The sequence below is a fragment of the Sciurus vulgaris genome, assembly GCF_902686455.1.
Source record: "Sciurus vulgaris genome assembly, chromosome: 3".
NCBI lineage: Eukaryota > Metazoa > Chordata > Mammalia > Rodentia > Sciuridae > Sciurus > Sciurus vulgaris.
The window spans coordinates 38,243,770-38,262,016 of NC_136463.1; the positions used below are offsets into that span (position 1 = coordinate 38,243,770).

Consider the following 18,247-nt stretch of genomic DNA (forward strand, 5'->3'; position numbering starts at 1 on the left):
TGAGATAGGATTCCAACAAATCTCTATGCTTTTAACCACCGCTCCTAAGCTCTAGTTGATGTTTCATTGATGTTTCTCTTGATTGGGTGATTTCTTATCTATTCCTGGATATTCCTTTTTAATGTTTTTTACAAATATCATCTATGTTAATGAAGCTGGTACCACAGTCCAGGTCACAAGTAAAAATAAAACCAAAGGAACAGTGTTCTATTGTATACACTTCTGCATGAATGACTTTATTAGCTGCTAATGAAGATTAAAACTTTTCTCAGATCTTCTGATAAGATTTTTCTTTTTTAATCTTAAAATGCTCTTCCTTTATGAATCCATCTTTGTAGTCATATTTTCACCATGTATGTCATCTTGACTCCAAAGCTAATATTCTTCTTTTGGTGCAGATCCTCAGACTTTCAAAGCAGCATCAAGTGAAGGAAAGGTAATTTCTCCACAGTTCAGTTCTATGAAAAACTTCCATTTCTCACTGAAAGTCACAGTCCAGGAATAAAGACACATAGTAGAACTTCTGAAAGTCATTATAGATACTCATTGGTAGATCTTTCTTATCACCACCAGTCTGAAAATGCAGTCATGAAAGAGGTAGCCTCTTTGTACATGTATAATTTTTAAGGAGAGGGCAATATGCTCACCAAAAATCAGCATGATGAAAAACAAACAATTATGAAAAATAAGCACAAGAATTCAAATTACCAGTTGTTTCAAAGAGATGGGTGCCAGTTTTCAATTCCATTTTGAACACCATATTACTAAAGAACTTTTTTTTTTTTTAAAAAGGATTGAGGGAAAAGAAAAGAAAAATAAGAATATCTAAGCCATTGAATGACACCCATGTGTTCCTGATGAACTTTAATCACATCCTCTTCCTCCAGGATCCCAGTTCTTTTGGAATATGATTATCAGCAATTCTCTGACTTTCAAAGAGAAACCTGCATGAATTCACTGGACCTGTCTTTGACAGTAGGATTCTTGTGAGTTTCTTGAGATGTGTTGTCATTTTCACTTTGAAGTGAATCTCACCACTGCCCAATGTCTTTGAGTTTAATGTATTCTCCTTCCTTCTTATCCCCCAAATCCTCAGTTGACGACTTTGCCTCCGGGTCAGACATGGTGATAGTGGCTTCACCTAGGGGGTCTGTACATAACAGTGCCCAGGTAGGCAGAATCTGGTTCTGGGGTTTACCTAGAAGCACTTTTTATTAGAAGATTATCCCTTTGCAATGTCATTGCAATTTTTTCCATTTATGTTTCAATATTACTTAAGGAGACTTTTGCTCTGTAGCAATTCTGAGTTTTATGTAGCCAACTTGTTAACCTCTGCTTTTATGCCTTCTTCACTTTGAACCACAATTAGGATTTTCCCTCCCCATGTCAAAATTACAAATGAATTCCCTCTTATTTATTTTTATTTTTTTTTAGTACTTTCATTCTTGCAGGAGATGTGTGTGTGTGTGTGTGTGTGTGTGTGTGTGTGTGTGTGTGTGTGTGTGTCCCTCCCCCTCTTCAGTACTGGTGATTGAACCCAGGGGCACTCTGCCACTGAACTACATCCCCAGCCCCTTTTTAAAATTTTTATTGTACCCAGATTGAACCCAGGCATGCTTAACCAGTGAGTCACATCCCCAGTCCTTTTCATTTTTCTACTTATTTTTATTTTGAGATAGGTTCTCCCTAAGTTGCTAAGGGACTCACTAAGTTGCTGAGGCTGGCTTTGAGCTTGCGATTACAGTTGTGTGCCACCAAAGGCCACAACCTCCCCCTAGACCTTTTTATTTTTTGAGACAGTCTCACTAAGTTGCCCAGGCTGGCTTTGAACTTGTGATCCTCCTCCTCAGCCTCCTAAGTAGGTGGTATTACAGGTATGCACCATGACACCTGTCTAGTTTTTAAATTTTTAGTTAAATATTTAATCCTTTTGGAGTTGATCCTGGTGTGAGATATACAGTGATTATTTTTTTCCCAGATGGCTATCCAATTGTCCACATCATTTACTGACGAGCTCACTTTTATCATATACTAAGTTTCTGTATGTATTTTAGTTTACTTCTAGATTTTCTATTCTGTTTTACTAATATGCTTGTCTATCCATATGCTAATAAAGTAGGTACTTTTTCTTTTTTCCAATCAAGTAATTTTTAATTAATTAATTCTTTTTTGCAGTGTCGGGATTGAACCCAGGACCTTTTGCATGCTAGACGATGAGCACTCTATCACTGAGCTATAATTCCAACACCCTAATAAGTACTTTTTTATCTTTGACATTTGCAATATTTGGCACTATTGACTAATTCATTTTCCTTGATGTATTCTCAGATTACTGTTAAATAAATATGTACTTTGTCAAAATGGATGGACCAAAATAATGAGGAGGGGTCTGGGGTGGTGGCTCAGTGGTAGAGCACTTGCTTACATATGTGAGGCACTGGGTTCAATTCTCAGCACCGCATACAAAAAGTAAAGGTTCATGAACAACTAATAAAAATTGAAAAAATAATAATTAGGAGGAGGATATAATCAAGGAGATGATCACGGGAAAAATCAACTTTGTTGTACTTCCCTTTACACCTATTTTATAACTTATATTTTTATTTTAAATTACATAGGAAGCACTTTTGTGTGTGTGTGTGGGGGGGGTGGGCAGTTGAATCCAGGGCTTGTGCATGTTTAAGCCTGCATTCTACCACTGAGCTACAACTTCAGCCCTACCATAATATTTTTAATTATTTAGGGCCTAAAAGGGAATAATGCTTTGTTTAATCAGATCACAGAAATCATCCTCATCCTCACCATCGTCTCTGCCTCCTGCCTCCCACTTTACTGCCACTTCTCTCAAACCTACTTCCTTTCTGAACTGCGGACCCTTCCTCTGTGTTTTGCCTATTGTTGTCAAGCAATTTTCTATTCTTCATCCTTCTTCTGTCTTCTCCCACTTAACAAGCTCAGCCAATCTCATACTCTGCTATGGCTTCAGAGTTCCCATCAACTTCTTGCTTACTCTTTTAATCTCTGACCTAGCCATCTCTCTTGGTGTTTGAATATCACCTGTATATCCTACATACACCTTAAACTCAACATACCCACAACAAAATCTGCTCTTTTCCACTCAAGTGTGATCTTTGCCTTATGTCCATTCTCTGGGTGAATAGTATCATTATCCACCCTGTCAACCAAGATGATTTGAGAATTAACCTTAATTCTAACACATTACTTTTCTCCCCTAATTAATTTATTCTCCTTTTTGTCCCCCCTCCTCCCTTTTCTTTCCAGTACTGGGGAATAAATCCAGAGTACTTTACTACTGAGCTACATCACTGGGCTTTTTTTTTTTTTTTTTTTTTTTGAGACAGGGTCTCACTAAATTGCTGAGACTGGCCTCAGACTTGCAATCCTGCTGCCTAAGTCTCCAAGTTGCTGGGATCACAAAGTCCAGCTAATTAATTACTTCTTAAACATCTTAAGCGCATTTTTTCCTTCCCCATCCCCATTTCAACAGTGTTAGTTTGAGCTTTCATCATCTCCTACCTGGACTGCTATAATTCCTACCCTTTCATTTATCCATATCTCAGTCTACACCACTGTCCACTGACAGAGGTAGTTTTTTTTTTTTTTTTTTTTTTTTTTTTTAATTGGTATTGGGGATTGAACCCAGAGGTGCTTAACCACTGAGCCACATCCCCAGATCTTTTTTTATATTTTATTTAGGGACATAGTCTTGATAAGTTGCTTAGGGCCTCACTAAGTTGCTGAAGCTAGCTTTGAACTTGCAATCTTCCTGCCTCAGCCTCCAGAGCTGATGGGATTACAGGAGCACTCCACCATTGGCAAAAGTTGTTCTAAAGCTAACGTTAGTTATATCAAGCCCCAATTCAATGCTTCACTGGGTCCCTATGCAAAGCCCTCTTTGCTCTGACCTCTATCTGTGCTACTGCATGTACAGTGACTTTCCTTGCTTTTTCTCTCTGTTCTTCAATCACAAAGATAAAACTGACCATGATATTTTATGTTTCTGGGTCTTTGAATAATTTGTTATTTCTCTTTGGAATGTCTTTCCCATTCTTCTCCAAGAATTAACTTCTTACTTCCCAGAGGCTTACCCCTTGTTTCCCTCTAGAATTGACTAATTCCTTCTTAAAGCCTTCAGTGTCTCTAGAACATCTCTATTAGAGCACATATTATCATGTATTGTAATTGCGTATGTTCCTATCTATCTCTGCCATTGACAGTGTGCTTCCTCTTGAAGGCAGCCTGTTTTATTAGTCTTTAATCCCTGGCACCTGACACAGTCCTTGTCTACAGTAGAGCTCAATAAATATTCACTGAGTAAAAAAATGAAAATATTAAGAATGCTCTAGAAATTTCAAGTAAAATGATATTTCTGGAGGAGGACTTATAGAAGGTCTCTCAGGTTGGTTTATAGTTTCAAAAACCCAAATATTCTACATATAGAGATTAGCCTATTATTTAGGAACAGATTCACCCTAACCAAGCTCATAAGTAAGCTTATTAATTTATTAATTTATGAAAACTATAATTGTCATGTGTACAGAAAATATTTATGAGTTTACAGTGAGAAATATAACTGCCATATGTACAAAATTTCCATCCTTTGCATAACCAGAATATCTGAACCTAAATGTAGGTCTGCAAAGGAAGCTATATTATTCATGCATCATCACTTAAACCAAACACTTTTAATGGGGGAGAAATAAAGTCTTATTCTTGAAGAGAAAAAAATCTCTTACTCTTTTTATGTACAAAAGTACATGTGCGAGTGTGTGTGTGAATACATATAAACAGACATGGTATATCTGTGGCATTAAAACTTCAAAGTGGGGGACAATTGTCTAAAACGGTCTTTATGGATGGCAATGATAAAAAAAAAAATTGCAACCATGGCATGGCTAGGTTGTGCAATGGCATGTTTAAAATTCCAGCTACTTTGGAGGATCGCGGATTGACTGGATAATAGTTGAGACCCCATCTCAAAAAAATTAAAAGGTTTCAGAATGCTACTTTAACCCTGTAATGATAAGTTTTTAAGGAATCAGAATAAGAGGAATTACTCTACAATTAAAATATTTCATGGCATTAGGCTGGTATCTTTATAATTTGGTAGGCTATAATGAGGGCAATAATTCTTGAAATTCACTGGCCAAGGCTCTCTTCCTTGAAAGGGCACTAAGACAGCTTCGACAGGTTCCAACTCTTCCATTATTGCCTAGCCCCTCCTTCTTTTAGGTTACTTGTTCTCCGTTTGGATATGCTATACACATTCTATTTCTGAGAATCAGTCAATCTCCTAATTTTATACATTTCTGCTGAAATCCATTACCATGTTTTTTGTTTTTTTTTGGTTCTGGGGATTGAACCCAGGTGCTCTTTTCCACTGAGCCACATCCCCAGACCTTTTTATCTTTTATTTAGAGACAGGATCTAGCTGAGTTGTTTAGGACCTCACTAAGTTGCTGAGATTGGCTTTGAACTTGAGATTCTCCTGCCTCAGCCGCCCAAGCCCCTAGGATTGATTACAGGCATGCACCACCACGTCCAGCTCCATTTTACCTTTTAAAGTTGTATAAAGCAGTTACTAGGGGTTGGCATAGAAGGTTGGATCTCTACTGTGCCACCTGCTTACATTCACTGAATATCAGTTTCTGCATCAGTAAAATGGGAGTGACACCACTCCTTTAACGGGAGTTTTAAGGACTAAGATGGGGGAATACACACAAAGGACATGAATGGTAGCTATTTCTAGCACAGAGTTGGGAGGGGAACCCTGCTGTGTCATTTTGAAGAGTGTGTTTGTGTGAGTTCATGATTAAATAGTAAAGAGTTTTTGAAAAAAACTGTTGTTCTTGACATGATTATAGATTCCAGAAAATTAATAAAATGAACACATGAAACTAAAAAATGTGTTTGGTTGTGCAAAAATAACCAATTATACTCATTTATGTAGACAGCTTAACATTTAAGGCCTAATTATAATGCAGCAACATAACAATTACACATATCATTAAATATGCATCAGATTAACCTTGTAAATTTTATTTGATTACAATAGTAAAGTATTCTGTACTCCAAGAGCAGTCTTATAGTTAATTGCTCATAATACAGAAGTCTGTTTACTATTTACATTAATTAAATGGGGCATTGCTCCTGAGTTTTTCTCCTCTGGAGGCAAAGCTGTCTTACCCATCCTAGACTGCAGTTACACATTTGTCTTGTGACCTGTGAGATAATGTACATTTAGTTTTTTGTAGCGAGAAAGAAACTAAAGAAGCAGGCAGCTAAAGAAATCTGTTTAATTGCCTGTTCTGGAAACATAGGTTTCCAGGAGGTAGGGCTTCCTGATTCAAATAATGAAAAGATTCTAGTGCTGAGCCCTTGTCAATGTAGCCTAGGATTGGGGATATGGCTCAGTTGGTAAAGTGCTTGCCTCCTGATGCATAAGGCCCTAGGTTCAGTCCCCAGCACTGAGAAAAAAAAAAAAAAAAAAAAAAGTAGCCTAGAACAATCTTTATATAAGTCCCAAGGTTATCCTGTGAAGCATTTCAAGAATTAAAACGATCGTTTTAAATATTTAAAAAATTTGTATCTTATTTAATTTTTTGCAGTGCTAGGGATCAAATGAAGGACCTTGTCTATAAGGCAACCACTGAGCTGCATCCCGGTCCCCATCTTTTAAAATACCTTATTATTTTAATATATATTTTTAATAGTTTGACTCCTGCTATGAACTAGGTACTATACATATATAATCACATCCTTACAAAACTCTTAAGAATTAGGTATTATTTTCATCTTACATATGATGATAAAAAAGAAAGGAAAAGAAAATAACTTGCTTAAATTCTTGAGAGTGATAAGGAGTGGAGACAGGGCTCAAATTTAGGAAAGCCTCAAAGCCCATGCTTTTGCAATTACATTAAACTAGGCCAGCTTCTTTACAAATATTTTGAACATTTATTGGGTATTTATTAGTTGCAAAAGAGTATAGACTGTCACCAAATGATGCAAAATACTTTGGGAGCCTGTTTTGACAGTCACAAGATGGAGGCCCTGTATCAGGCTGGAAAGTATGCAGCTAAGCTGCTGAGCAGGCATGTTTAAATTTTCTGAAAAACAAACCTGTTCAGCCCTAGAACACTTTCAGTTCAACAAACTTTTGAGATTCTACCCAAAGTCTGGTAACCCATGAGACTGATCTGTGCTTTCATGTGGATGAGAAAGAAGTCAGTGAAGGCTGGGGGTATATGTCAGTGGTGGAGTGCTTGTGAGGCACTGGGTTCGATCCTCAGCACCCCACAAAAATAAAAAAATGAAGGTATTGTGTCCATCTACAAAAACAAAAAATGTTTTTAGAAATTTATCCCTATGGCCAATATCTCCTCAATCTCTGCTCCCTCAGCCCTTGGTAACCTGCTTCTATGAGCTTGACTTTTTTAGATTTCACATACCAGTGAGATCATACAGAATTTGTCTTTCTGTGCTTGACTTAGCATAATGTCCTCCAAATCGATCCACTGTTACAAATTACAGGATTTCCTTTTTAAGGCTGAATAGTATTCCTTTGTGTGTATGTGACATTTTATTTTCTTTTTTTTTTAAAATATTTTTTAGTTGTCAATGGATCTTTTATTTTATTTATTTAGTTATATGCAGTGCCAAGGATCAAACCCAAGGCCTCACACAGGCCAGGAAATCACTCTATCACTGAGCCACAACTCCAGCCCCAGTATGTGTCATTTTCTTTAATCTTTCATCTACCGATGGCACTTAGGATGCTTCCATGTCTTGGCTATTCTGAATAATGCTTCAATGAACTTGAGAGTGCAGATATCTCAAAAAACTAATTTCATTTCCTTTGGATATACATTCAGAAGTGGGATTGGTGAATCATACAGTAGTTCTATTTTTAACTTTTTAAAGAACCTCCATATTATTTTCCATAATGGCTGAATGAATTTATATTCCCACCAATAGTATACAAGAGTTTCCTTTATCTCTACATCCTCACCAATGCGCCTTTTTCCTTTTTTGTGGGGTGCTGGGGATCAAACCCAGGGCCTTGTGCTTGCAAGGCAAGCACTCTACCAACTGGGCTATCTCCCCAGCCTCTTTTTTTTTTTTTTTTTTTTTTTTTAATAATAACCACTCTTAACAGTTATGAGGTGATATTTCATTGTAATTTTAATTTGTATTTCCCTGATAATTAGTAACATCATTTTTATTTTTTTTCACGTGGTGCTGGGGATTGAACCAGCACCAGACCAGTAAGCTGTAGCCCCGCCCATTTGTTTTTTGCAGCCCTGTATATGCGAGGCAAATGCTCTACCAATGAACTATATCCCCAGCTTCCTCTATGGTTGGTTTGTTGGTTGGAGAAATGTCATTTCAGGTGCTTGAGTGTTTTCAAAAGATGTTGTTTTCTTGCTATTGTTTTAGTTTTTTTTTTTAATATTTTGGATATTAACACCTTATCAGATGTATGGTTCACAAATATTTTCTCTCATTCTGTAGGTTCTCTTTTCACTTTGTTGACTGTTTTCTTTGCTGTGAGGGTTTTAATATGGGCTGTGTTATAAAGTAACTCAATGGTTTGGGGTAAGTGGTTTTACCTCTCTCAGCCTTGTTTTTCCTCATCATAAAGTAGGATGCAGTAGGGCCCTTTAGCACAATTTTCTTTTTCCTCTTCTTCACCTTCAAGATCTTTAGAGCGCCTCTTACTTATATAGAAACTTATCATGTAGGCCATCATGTGGAGAAATAGTTATATGCAAATTCTTTTAAGTAGATTAGCTGAAGATGCTTCAACCCTGCCTCTGCAGGGGGATCAAGTTCTACGAGCAGTCCAGGAAAAGGAGTCAGGTACAGCACTGATTCCCCAACTCCTTTGACTAGAATGGCCACAAAGGGAAAAGGATGAGGAGGGAGTGGATGGGGGAGTGGGCAGGCAGAAAACAATGCTCCTTAATCTAAGAGGTGGCAGCAAAGGCAAGAAAGACTCAATAAGGAAGGACTTCTGCAAGAGTGCCTTCGGTGGGAACCCCAAAAGCTGTAACCCTGGAGGGCCAGGTCCTTTGTGCTGTCAAGTCCCTTCCCACTGAGTCTATCACAGGAAGGATTCTTGCCTTAAGAGTCCCTAGGGTTGGAAAGGTGGTCTGCTCCAGGACATAATCTCTAGTTAATTTACACTAATGAGATATATCTCAGAGTTTAAAGGGGAGAAAGTTGAAGCCTAGAAGAACATTCAGACTTGTAACTTTCTATTTTCATCCATACGCATACCAAACTACATAGAACAGTATCGGTTATATGAAAAATAGGGAAGATGAGATGACATAAAATTTGTAAAGTCAGCATTTAGGATATAGGAAGGAACTAGTTGTGACAGTACTATTGTCATCCGCAGGGAGGCTCAGAAACTATTTTTCATTCTAACTGCAGCATCTTAGTAGTTGACGAGGAGCTTTTGGGTTATTTTGTTCTCAGATAATGGCAGCCATGTTGTGGAGCCTTACAGTAGGATACAATTTTCCTTGTTGGATTTCTAGTTCAAAAATTGGCTTCTTCGGTTAGTTAATAATGAAAGTACTTGGAGAATGTGCTACTATTCTGTCCTGAGAGTAAATCTTCGAAAATACATATATAGGTATGATTATTCTGTCAACCTGAAAAACTGGGGGAAAAAAGGTCCCAAATGGACTGATCTGGAATTTAAAAAAAATTTTTTGAAGTTTATTATTTATTTTTCTTTTTTTGGTGCCAGAGATTGAACCCAGGGGCACACAACCACTGAACCACATCCCTAGCACTTTTAGTATTTTATTTAGAGACAGGATCATGCTGAGTTGCTTAGGGCCTTGCTGAGTTGCTGAGGCTGGCTCTGAACTCATGATCTTCCTGTCTTAGCCTCCTGAGCATTGGGATTACAGGCATGTTCCACAGTGCCCAGATTTGGATATTCTTAATGTAAATTTTTGGCTTAAAGAGGGCAAAAGGTGTTTTTTTCAGATTTCCTTATAGAGATGTTTAGCAAAGTAACAAGAAATGTAGTCATCTTTGCTATGACAGACTATGACAAATTAAATAGAGTGCACTGGAAGCATGCAAGAGGTCTACTTAACTAAGACTTTGGGGGTGGTGGTCAGAAGAGGTGTTCCAGAGGAAATGGTACCCAAGTTGAGGTACGCAGTACTTTGGCAAAGAAAGCTAGGAGGTAAGAGTGTATACGATAAATGGAGCAAGTTCAGTCTAGCTGGAGAATGGAGTATAAGATGGGGCAGTGATGAGAAAGGAAAACGAAGAAGGTAGATCCCAAAGGACCTTCTACATAGAATAAAACATAAATTCATGGTACAAACTGAGGCACTTTTTTTTTTTTTTTTTTTTTTTTTTTTGCGCGGTGCTGGGGATTGAACCCAGGGCCTCAGTACTCGCAAGGTAAACACTCTTCCAACTGAGCTATACCCCCGGCCCACAACTGAGGCACTTTTGAGAGTAAGCCTAGAAAATATTAATAATTATACAGAGACAGATGAGGTTGTAAACAAGGAACTGCTTAAGGAAATCAGGTATTATGGTCACCCTACTTGTAAGTCATGTTCAGGTACTTGGACCTCCAGAGAAAGCAGAGTGCATAACTTCTTTTATATGCATTTTGCCTAAGTGACTTTATCTATACCTTTGCCTTTATCTATTAATTTCAAAAATATTTGTTGAAGATTCATTTCTGGGTGTTGATATTACTAAGAAAAGACACTGTCCTCAGGCTCTGTTAGGGAAGTCACAGACCAATAAACAATTATATATAATTATGTAGTTTTAGCCCTTACCTCTCCACTGAGCTGCAGTCTCATTTGTCATTTCCAGTTAAAAGGCAAAACACAGATCCAAAGCAGAACTTTAATTTATTTATCCTCCAAATCTGTCTTTCTTTAGCTGGCCTTTCCCATTCCCCTCACCTGGCCTTGTAAGTGATGCCACTATCACTCCATTGCTTAAGGCAAAAATCCAAAAAAGCACTGCCTTAATAGGTGTTATCCTCCCTCTTAGTGTGCATGTTAATTTATCCCATCTTTCTTAAGCACACTGACTAAATTGGGCTTAGAATTAATTCTAAGGAAGGCTTAAAATCAACTGAAGAGGGAGGGTAATTTCCAAACATTTGAATTCTATATTTTTAATGGACAGACTGGGATATTATGTGGGACTGTTTATTCCACAACTGTACAACATTGATGACTTCAGTTTGTTGATAGTAATGACGTGCAGATCTGGGCATATGCACCAGTCAGACTTAAAAAAAAAAATCTGTTTACATGATAAATACAGGAAAAACATGTTCTAAGTAATTGGCTCTAACTCTACTTTCAGGAGAAATTGAGAGTGAATGTAAAGGTATAGGTGAAACATCAGAATTAACAAGTTATTTTTAAATAACTGCTGTGTAAAAGGATGAATGATGCTTTAAAATGCAATTTTGACGTTTCTATCATCCATTCTCCACACCACTGCCAGAGAGATCCTTTTAAAGTAAATCTGATTATTCCTTTGGTTTCAATCTTCATGGCAACACATTCAAATAAAATCCAAAGCCCAACCATGGCTTACCAGATGGTACATAATCTGGCTCCTTGGCTGTGATTTTCATCTTATTTGTCTAATTTGCTGTGCCACTCTGGTGCCTGATCTCCTTGCTTCTCCATTCCAAACAAATCCCTATGCCAGGCACTGCATTTATTGTTTCTTTTATAGAACAGTTTCCCTCTAGAAATTCACTTAGCCTCCTTTCACATTAAATGATCGTTTTTGCTTATATGCTGTTTCTGCTCAGAGGCCTTTCTTATCCACCCTAACTAAAAGAATTTCTGCATCACTCTTATCCCTTTATCCTGATTTGTTTTCCCACAAAACCACATAACTGGTATTATCTATTATTTAGTAATATGTATACTACTTGTCAATCTTCCCCCAAATAATGTGAGCTCTATAAGGTAGAGCCTTTGCTTTGCTCACTACTGAATTCCCAGCACCTAGAATAGTGTCTGCTCATTAAATATTTGTCAAATGAGTGAATAAATGTATTTTTAGGGTACATCAAATGTAAAATATCCCACATTTATTTAAATGATGCATAGGAAAATGACTGGAGGGGCATAAATCAAAATATTAACCGTTTAATATGGTGGGAGGTGGTTTTCACATTTTTTGCTCATGAGTTTTTTTTTTTTTTTTAAACAAGCAACTTGTATTACATACAAAAAAAATGAATAAAGGGGCTCACAGGCAGAAAGTTTAAATGAATTCTACAAGGTTGGGTGAGTTTATCAGAGGCATACTTCTAAATAAATAGTATTCGGTTAAGATAAACCATAGCTGGAAGCCCCTTCCCCAACACTTCCTAGCAGTGTGAGTCCAAATATGCCAGCGCCTATCTTCACCTGGAAAGTGGGGATAATAATGCTTATCACATAAGGTTGCTTTAAATGAGATCATATATATAACCTGCTTTGTACAAATGCCTGGCATGCAATAAATCCTCGACAAATGGTAGTTACTATAATAATCACTGGTAGTAGTAATAAGAGATGTTGGGACATACCTAGCCCTCAAGAATGACATCAGAGTGGACCACCACATCCTCTCATCATTGCACCTCCATTTGGGCCTCTGAATCCCAAAGAGGGGATGGTTCTTTCCAAAGAAGACAATTTCGATGTTCCAGAAGCATCTAAACGAAACATGCCCTCTTCACCCCTTAAGCCATTCAGTCTGATTAATCCAAGAGTGGCACTGAGGGGCTGGGACCGGCCTGGAGTGCCGGCCGGGTTCGCTGTCCTGGGGCGCGGTGCCTCAGCCTCAATTTCTTTGGCTGCCACTGGGGTGGGAGTGGGAATGTTATCACAAACGAGACTGCACCAGTCGGGCCTGCCTCACCGCGCTCCGGAGGGGACCAAACGGCACACCAACAGGAAGCCACTGGCAACGGGCCACGCGCCACTCGGGAAAAGTGATTATTAGTCAGAATCAACAGTCAGGCAAAGGTCTCAGCCCCATCATCCCAGTCCTCAAGCACCCGAACGGCCGCGGGCGCCGGACGGGGAAGGGGGCAGAGGGGCGGAGGGCGGGGCCGCCGTGGCCGGCGGGAGGGAGGGGAAGGGGCGGCGGCGGCGGGCGCGCAACACGCGGCTCGCGACTGCGCAGCCCGGGATTGCGCACGCAAACCCGCCCGCGCACGCAGAGTAGAGCGCGCACGCAAGTCCGGACAGGGCACGCCACCGCTGGCTGCGCGCGCGACTGGCGGCTACTCCGAGCAGAGGTTGCAGACTCGGGTGAGGTGAGGCGCGGGGCCGGCTCGTGGCGGGGCGCGAACCCCTCAGGCAGGACCTAGGGGAAGCAGAGTTGCGAGGTACCGGCTGCGGCGGCGCGGGGCGAGCGGGCGGCATTTGGCCATGCCGCACTGTGGGGGAGCGCGGCGCGCGGCCAGGCCTGACCCCACTGGAGCCCCGCCCCGCGCTTGGGCGGCCGGGCAGTGCCCCAGCCTTGGTGTTCCCGTCTCTGCAATGGAGCACAGAATTACGCCTGTAACAGTGCTGTTCGTGGTGCCCGTGGCCGACGTTACCGATTGAAATTTCCAAGTAGGCTTTTGTAAGTAGGTGTGTTAGCTCCATTTTGGAGCTGAGTCCCAGATAAAAATGACCTGCTCAAGATCAGGCAGCTAGTAGGAAACGATGTAAGTTTCCTGCAAAACTGTAAAGCCTGCATGTCTCCTCTGCACCACGCGGAATCGTCTCTCACAACACCTTCTTCCACCTCCCAACCTCTAATTTGAATTTGGCCATTGTTAATTTGGAACTGCGCCTATCCTCTTAATAAATGTGTGTGTCACAGTTCGGTCTTTTGTGAGAAGGAGAGAAAGGGAAGATTCTGCTTGTTGCAGTTTTGTACTCTCTGACGTGGAGCGTTTATCAGATTATTCTCAGCATCCTTTATTTGACCATCTATATCACCTCTGTTGAAATGGCACAGTCAGTTGTTCACTACGTGAAAGACATTGTGCAAGCACTCCAATCTTTCAGAGCTTCTTTATGAAAAAGCAGCTTGCCAGGAGGTTGAGGCAGGAGGAACGCAAGTTCGAGACCAACCTCAGCAACTTATCGAGAACCTGTCTCAAAATAAAACATTAAAAAGTGTGTGGGAGGTAATCTGGGAATGTGGCTCAGTGGTTAAAAAAATAAATAATAAAAAGCAACCTGTTGGGAGGCTGAGGCAGGAGGAGCCCAAGTTCCAGGCCAGCCTCAGCAACTAAGCAGGCCCTAAACAACTTGGTGAGACCCTGACTCAAAAAAAAATGTCTGGGAATGTGGCTCAATAGTAAAGCACCACAGGGTTTAATCCCCAGTACCAAAAAAATAAAAAGAAGCTAGTCTCAGAAGGTTGTGAGGATTCAGAGATCATCCTTGTGGGTGGTAACAACCAGTACCAAGCATATGGGAAAGTTCAATAAATGTTGACCATTGTTTTATTACTGGGTGTATAATATGCCCTTGCTAAACTCCTTTTTTGTTAAAGTTCAACTTTACCTGAGACTTTATACAAGGAGTCTCTTTCCAAAAAAGGAAAGTTAATTGGCAGGCTTATTATGGGTTATTATTTGGGTATTTTGTACATTTGATTAATTATTCCCCAAGCTAAAAATATCAGAGTGAAAGAAGTCACTTCAGGAAGACTAAAGATGAATTTTATTTTATTTTATTTTTTTACAATCTTGAATTTATTCAGTAGCCCAAGTAGAACCGACTTTTTTGCTTATTTAATGAGTTTAATGAATTATTCTATATATTTGATCTTTTAAAGGCATACAAATTTGTATTGGATGTAGTCCCTGTTTTCGTTTAGTCTTTTTAAATTTTTTTTAATTGTTGATGGATTTTTTTTAAATTGATTTATATGTGGTGCTGAGAATTGAACCCAGTGCTTCACATATGCTAGGCAAGCACTCTACCACTGAGCCACAACCCCAGCCCTCGTTTAGTCTTAAAGTGGAAAAAGGTGTACAGTTAATTTTCATAAAATATATGGGAAAAATTCTAGAAAACAGATAAAAAACTACGGGTATATAGAAGAGGATGTTTCTTGATTTAATGTGAAATAAGATTATATTTCTGATGTCAAAGAACATACTTTGTAATTTACTGAAAGGGTAAATTAGTTAACATATATGGGTTTTAATAGATAGGACTCCTTGGTTTCCAGTAACAGAAAATCATCCTGATTAAAATTTTTATTGAAAAGGCAGAAATGAGAGAGGGCACCTTGGGGAATATGGATCCAATAGTCAGAACTCAATGAATAAATTCTTTGACTAGAGAATAAACCCTAACTACCTTATGTCCTCGAGCAATGTTTTAACTCAAGATCCAAATTTCTGAAAGAAGAAATCTTTGGGGTAGCTTCTATGGAGGTGGAGGTTTGAGTATTGATTCGAACCTCTACCAATACCATATAAAATATTAAAGGGTCAGTTCCCCTAAAGACAGAGGCCTTAAGAGAGAAGTAATACTGGGTAGGGAAAGCCAACAGTTATTATTAGAAATATACAGCATTTAGGGGATAGGGGATATAGCTCAGTGGTAGAGTGGTTGCATAGCATGCAGAAGACCATAAGTGTGATCTCCAGCACCAAAAAAACAAAAACAAAAAACAAAGCTTTATATCTATCTATATACTTTTTAATTTATAGAGGGCTTGTTTTGGGCCAGACATTTGATTATGATGACATTCTCAGAACAACTGTGGAAGGTAGATATTATTGTATCAGACCTGTTTTACAGAGGAGAGGTAGATATAATAGAGGTAAAATAATTTTGCTCAGCATTACAGTGGTAGAGTTGAATATGTTGTTTATCTTCCTATCTCCAAATGATTTTCTGATCCATGTTCTCCTTTCGTTTGTTCCTAGGGGGGCATCAAGCTTTGTATGTGTTGGTCAGTTCTGAGATCTTAAAGAAGCTCTGCACAGAGGAAGATAAAAGCAGCAGTCTTTGCCAATTAGGGAATGGACCGTTTGGGTTCCTTTAGCAGTAAGTATAGTAGAAATGAGTCTCAGGTGAAAATTAATAGCAAACTGAAATGGAAATTTATCAAGGAAGAAAAATAGACCTTTGAAGTTAAACAGTAATGCCCTGTGGATCTGAGCCTAAAGAAATCGTAAAAATATCGAAACAAAATAAAATTAACCAATATTTGTTGATTGCCTACTGAACACATGATAAGAATGTTTCACCCTAGGTCTTACAGGAGAATGAAGCAGGATGGATCAGTCTTAGTATGCTTAACCTGTAATTAAACTTAAAAAAGCAATGGGATTGGATTAGAGGAATAACTTCTAATGTTCTGTACACAATAGGATAACTATGGTTAACAACAATTAATTGTATGTTTGAAAATAGCTAGTGGTGAGAATTTTGAATGTTCTCAAAGCAATGATAAATGTCCAGGGTAATGGATATGCCAGTTGTCCTGATCTGATCATTACACATTGTATACATGTATCAAAATGTCACACTGTATCCCATAAATATATGTAATTATGTGTCAATTAACAATAAAAAAAATTTAAATAAAATATTTTTATTTAACAAAGAAGCAGTGGGATTTCTCTTTAGAACTGATAACACGTATCAGGTACCTTTGTAATGTTAGTATTGGGTAAAGAAAATACTCCCCTTTCCATCCCTGTAAGTGGAACTTGTGTTCTAAGAGTAAACCACAGTATAATAATGATGTAGAGAATTATTGTGTATGTGTGAAATAAATTCAAGAAGCCACAATTGTGGGGACTTATATTGCTATATTTGTAAAGAGGTCAAATTTGCCAGAAATAGCAATTCCATTGTCAGATGTTAGGTAGTGTCCCAGTGAAAAGAATCAGGTACTTTGTGGGTTTTGTTTCTTCAGCAATTCCTTGTTTGTTTGTTTGTTTTTAAATTTTAGTTATAGATGGACACAACACCTTTATTTTATTTATTTATTTTTTATGGAGTGTTGAGGATTGAACCTGGTTCCTCACATGTGCTAGGCAAGTGCTCTACCACTGAGCTACATCCCCAGACCTCTTCAGCAATTTCTTACAGGAGCTCTAATTTACTTTTTACCACAGTCCCTATATATTCAGAAGCGTCTTGTTCAACCCTTTGATTTTAGATTCGGAGAAAGAATCTAAATTGTTCTAGTGCTAGGAGCATAAGCCGAACCACTCCCCTCATCTTTGAAAAAATAATTGTTAAACATCTTATTTGGAAATAATTTCAAACTTACAGAAAGTTGTATGAGAATACACAGAATACCCATATATTTTTTGTCTGAGTTCTGGTTTTTTCCCTTGTATATAATAAGCAGTGCAAGTGGAGATATTTTAAGGTTAAAAAAAAAAAAAGGAGCTTTTAATCAAAATTTCTCCCGTGATTTTAGTATCTCCTGATTTTTGCTTGATCAAGTCTTTAGTGTGATGGTTGCAAAAAGACATATTTGAAGAATTGCCACTCCTTCCTGTATCCCTTCCACTACACACTAGTTCTCGTTCAACCCCTTGTAATTATCCAGCTTACTTATTTTCTGGTTTTTCTGTCCTTTATTTCTTTTTGCAAAGATACAAGGATATGTTTTTATTTTCCTATAATTTAAAATTTTTTTCTTGCAGTACTGGAGATTGAACCTAGAGCCTTGTACATGTTAGGCAAGCACTCTACTACTGAGCTACATCCTCAGCCTTTTTTAAAAAAAAAAAAATTATTTTGACTCCAGGTACAGTGGTGCACATCTATAATTCCAGTAACTTGGGGAGGCTGAGGTAGGAGGATTGCAAATTCAACACCAGCTTTCATGACATATCAAGACCCTATCTCAAAAAAAAATTTTAAAGGGCTAGGGATGTACATCAATGGTAGAGTACTCCTGGGTTTAATCTCTAATACTGTTAAAAAAAAATTTTTTTTTAATTATGAGACAGGTTTTCACCTCCCAACTTGCAATCCTCCTGCCTTAGCCTCCCAAGTAACTGGGATTACAGGCCTGTGCCACCATGCCTGGCTTTCTGTAATTTCTTATTAGAAAGATAGCATACTATGTATATTCTTTTGTACCTTTTTTTCCCACCTAGTAGTATTTTCTGAAAATATTAGTTTATAGAAATTGTTTTTATTCGTTTTGTATGTGATGCTGGTGTTCT

General features: G+C 38.4%; 2 protein-coding genes and 1 pseudogene across 8 annotated transcripts in view; 1 reads left to right on the top strand and 2 right to left on the bottom strand.

The window, feature by feature from the left end:
- The window catches only part of ACACA (acetyl-CoA carboxylase alpha), a 273,697-nt gene extending 260,947 nt beyond the window's left edge, over positions 1 to 12,750 (bottom strand). For 4 of the 5 annotated variants that reach the window (XM_079132070.1, XM_079132069.1, XM_079132077.1 and 1 more), the window contains exon 1: positions 12,620 to 12,750. In XM_079132070.1, the coding sequence (XP_078988196.1) occupies positions 12,620 to 12,657 (38 nt within the window). In that variant the 5' untranslated portion in view covers positions 12,658 to 12,750. The remainder of the gene's footprint in view (positions 1 to 12,619) is intronic. The other variant, XM_079132074.1, reaches the window with a different exon arrangement.
- Positions 837 to 12,760, bottom strand: LOC306657573 (small ubiquitin-related modifier 1-like; annotated as a pseudogene). Its single transcript, XR_013767013.1, has 2 exons — positions 12,620 to 12,760; positions 837 to 1,198 (listed from the first exon to the last, which is right to left on the bottom strand). The product of XR_013767013.1 is annotated as a small ubiquitin-related modifier 1-like (transcript).
- Positions 12,761 to 13,368: 608 nt separating this feature from the next.
- Positions 13,369 to 18,247, top strand: part of TADA2A (transcriptional adaptor 2A) — a 48,097-nt gene continuing 43,218 nt past the window's right edge. For both annotated transcript variants that reach the window (XR_013762602.1, XM_079132104.1), the window contains exons 1-2: positions 13,369 to 13,665; positions 15,980 to 16,100. Coding sequence is in view for 1 of the 2 variants with exons in the window: in XM_079132104.1 (XP_078988230.1) it covers positions 16,076 to 16,100 (25 nt within the window). In the remaining variant the exon portion in view is untranslated. The remainder of the gene's footprint in view (positions 13,666 to 15,979; positions 16,101 to 18,247) is intronic.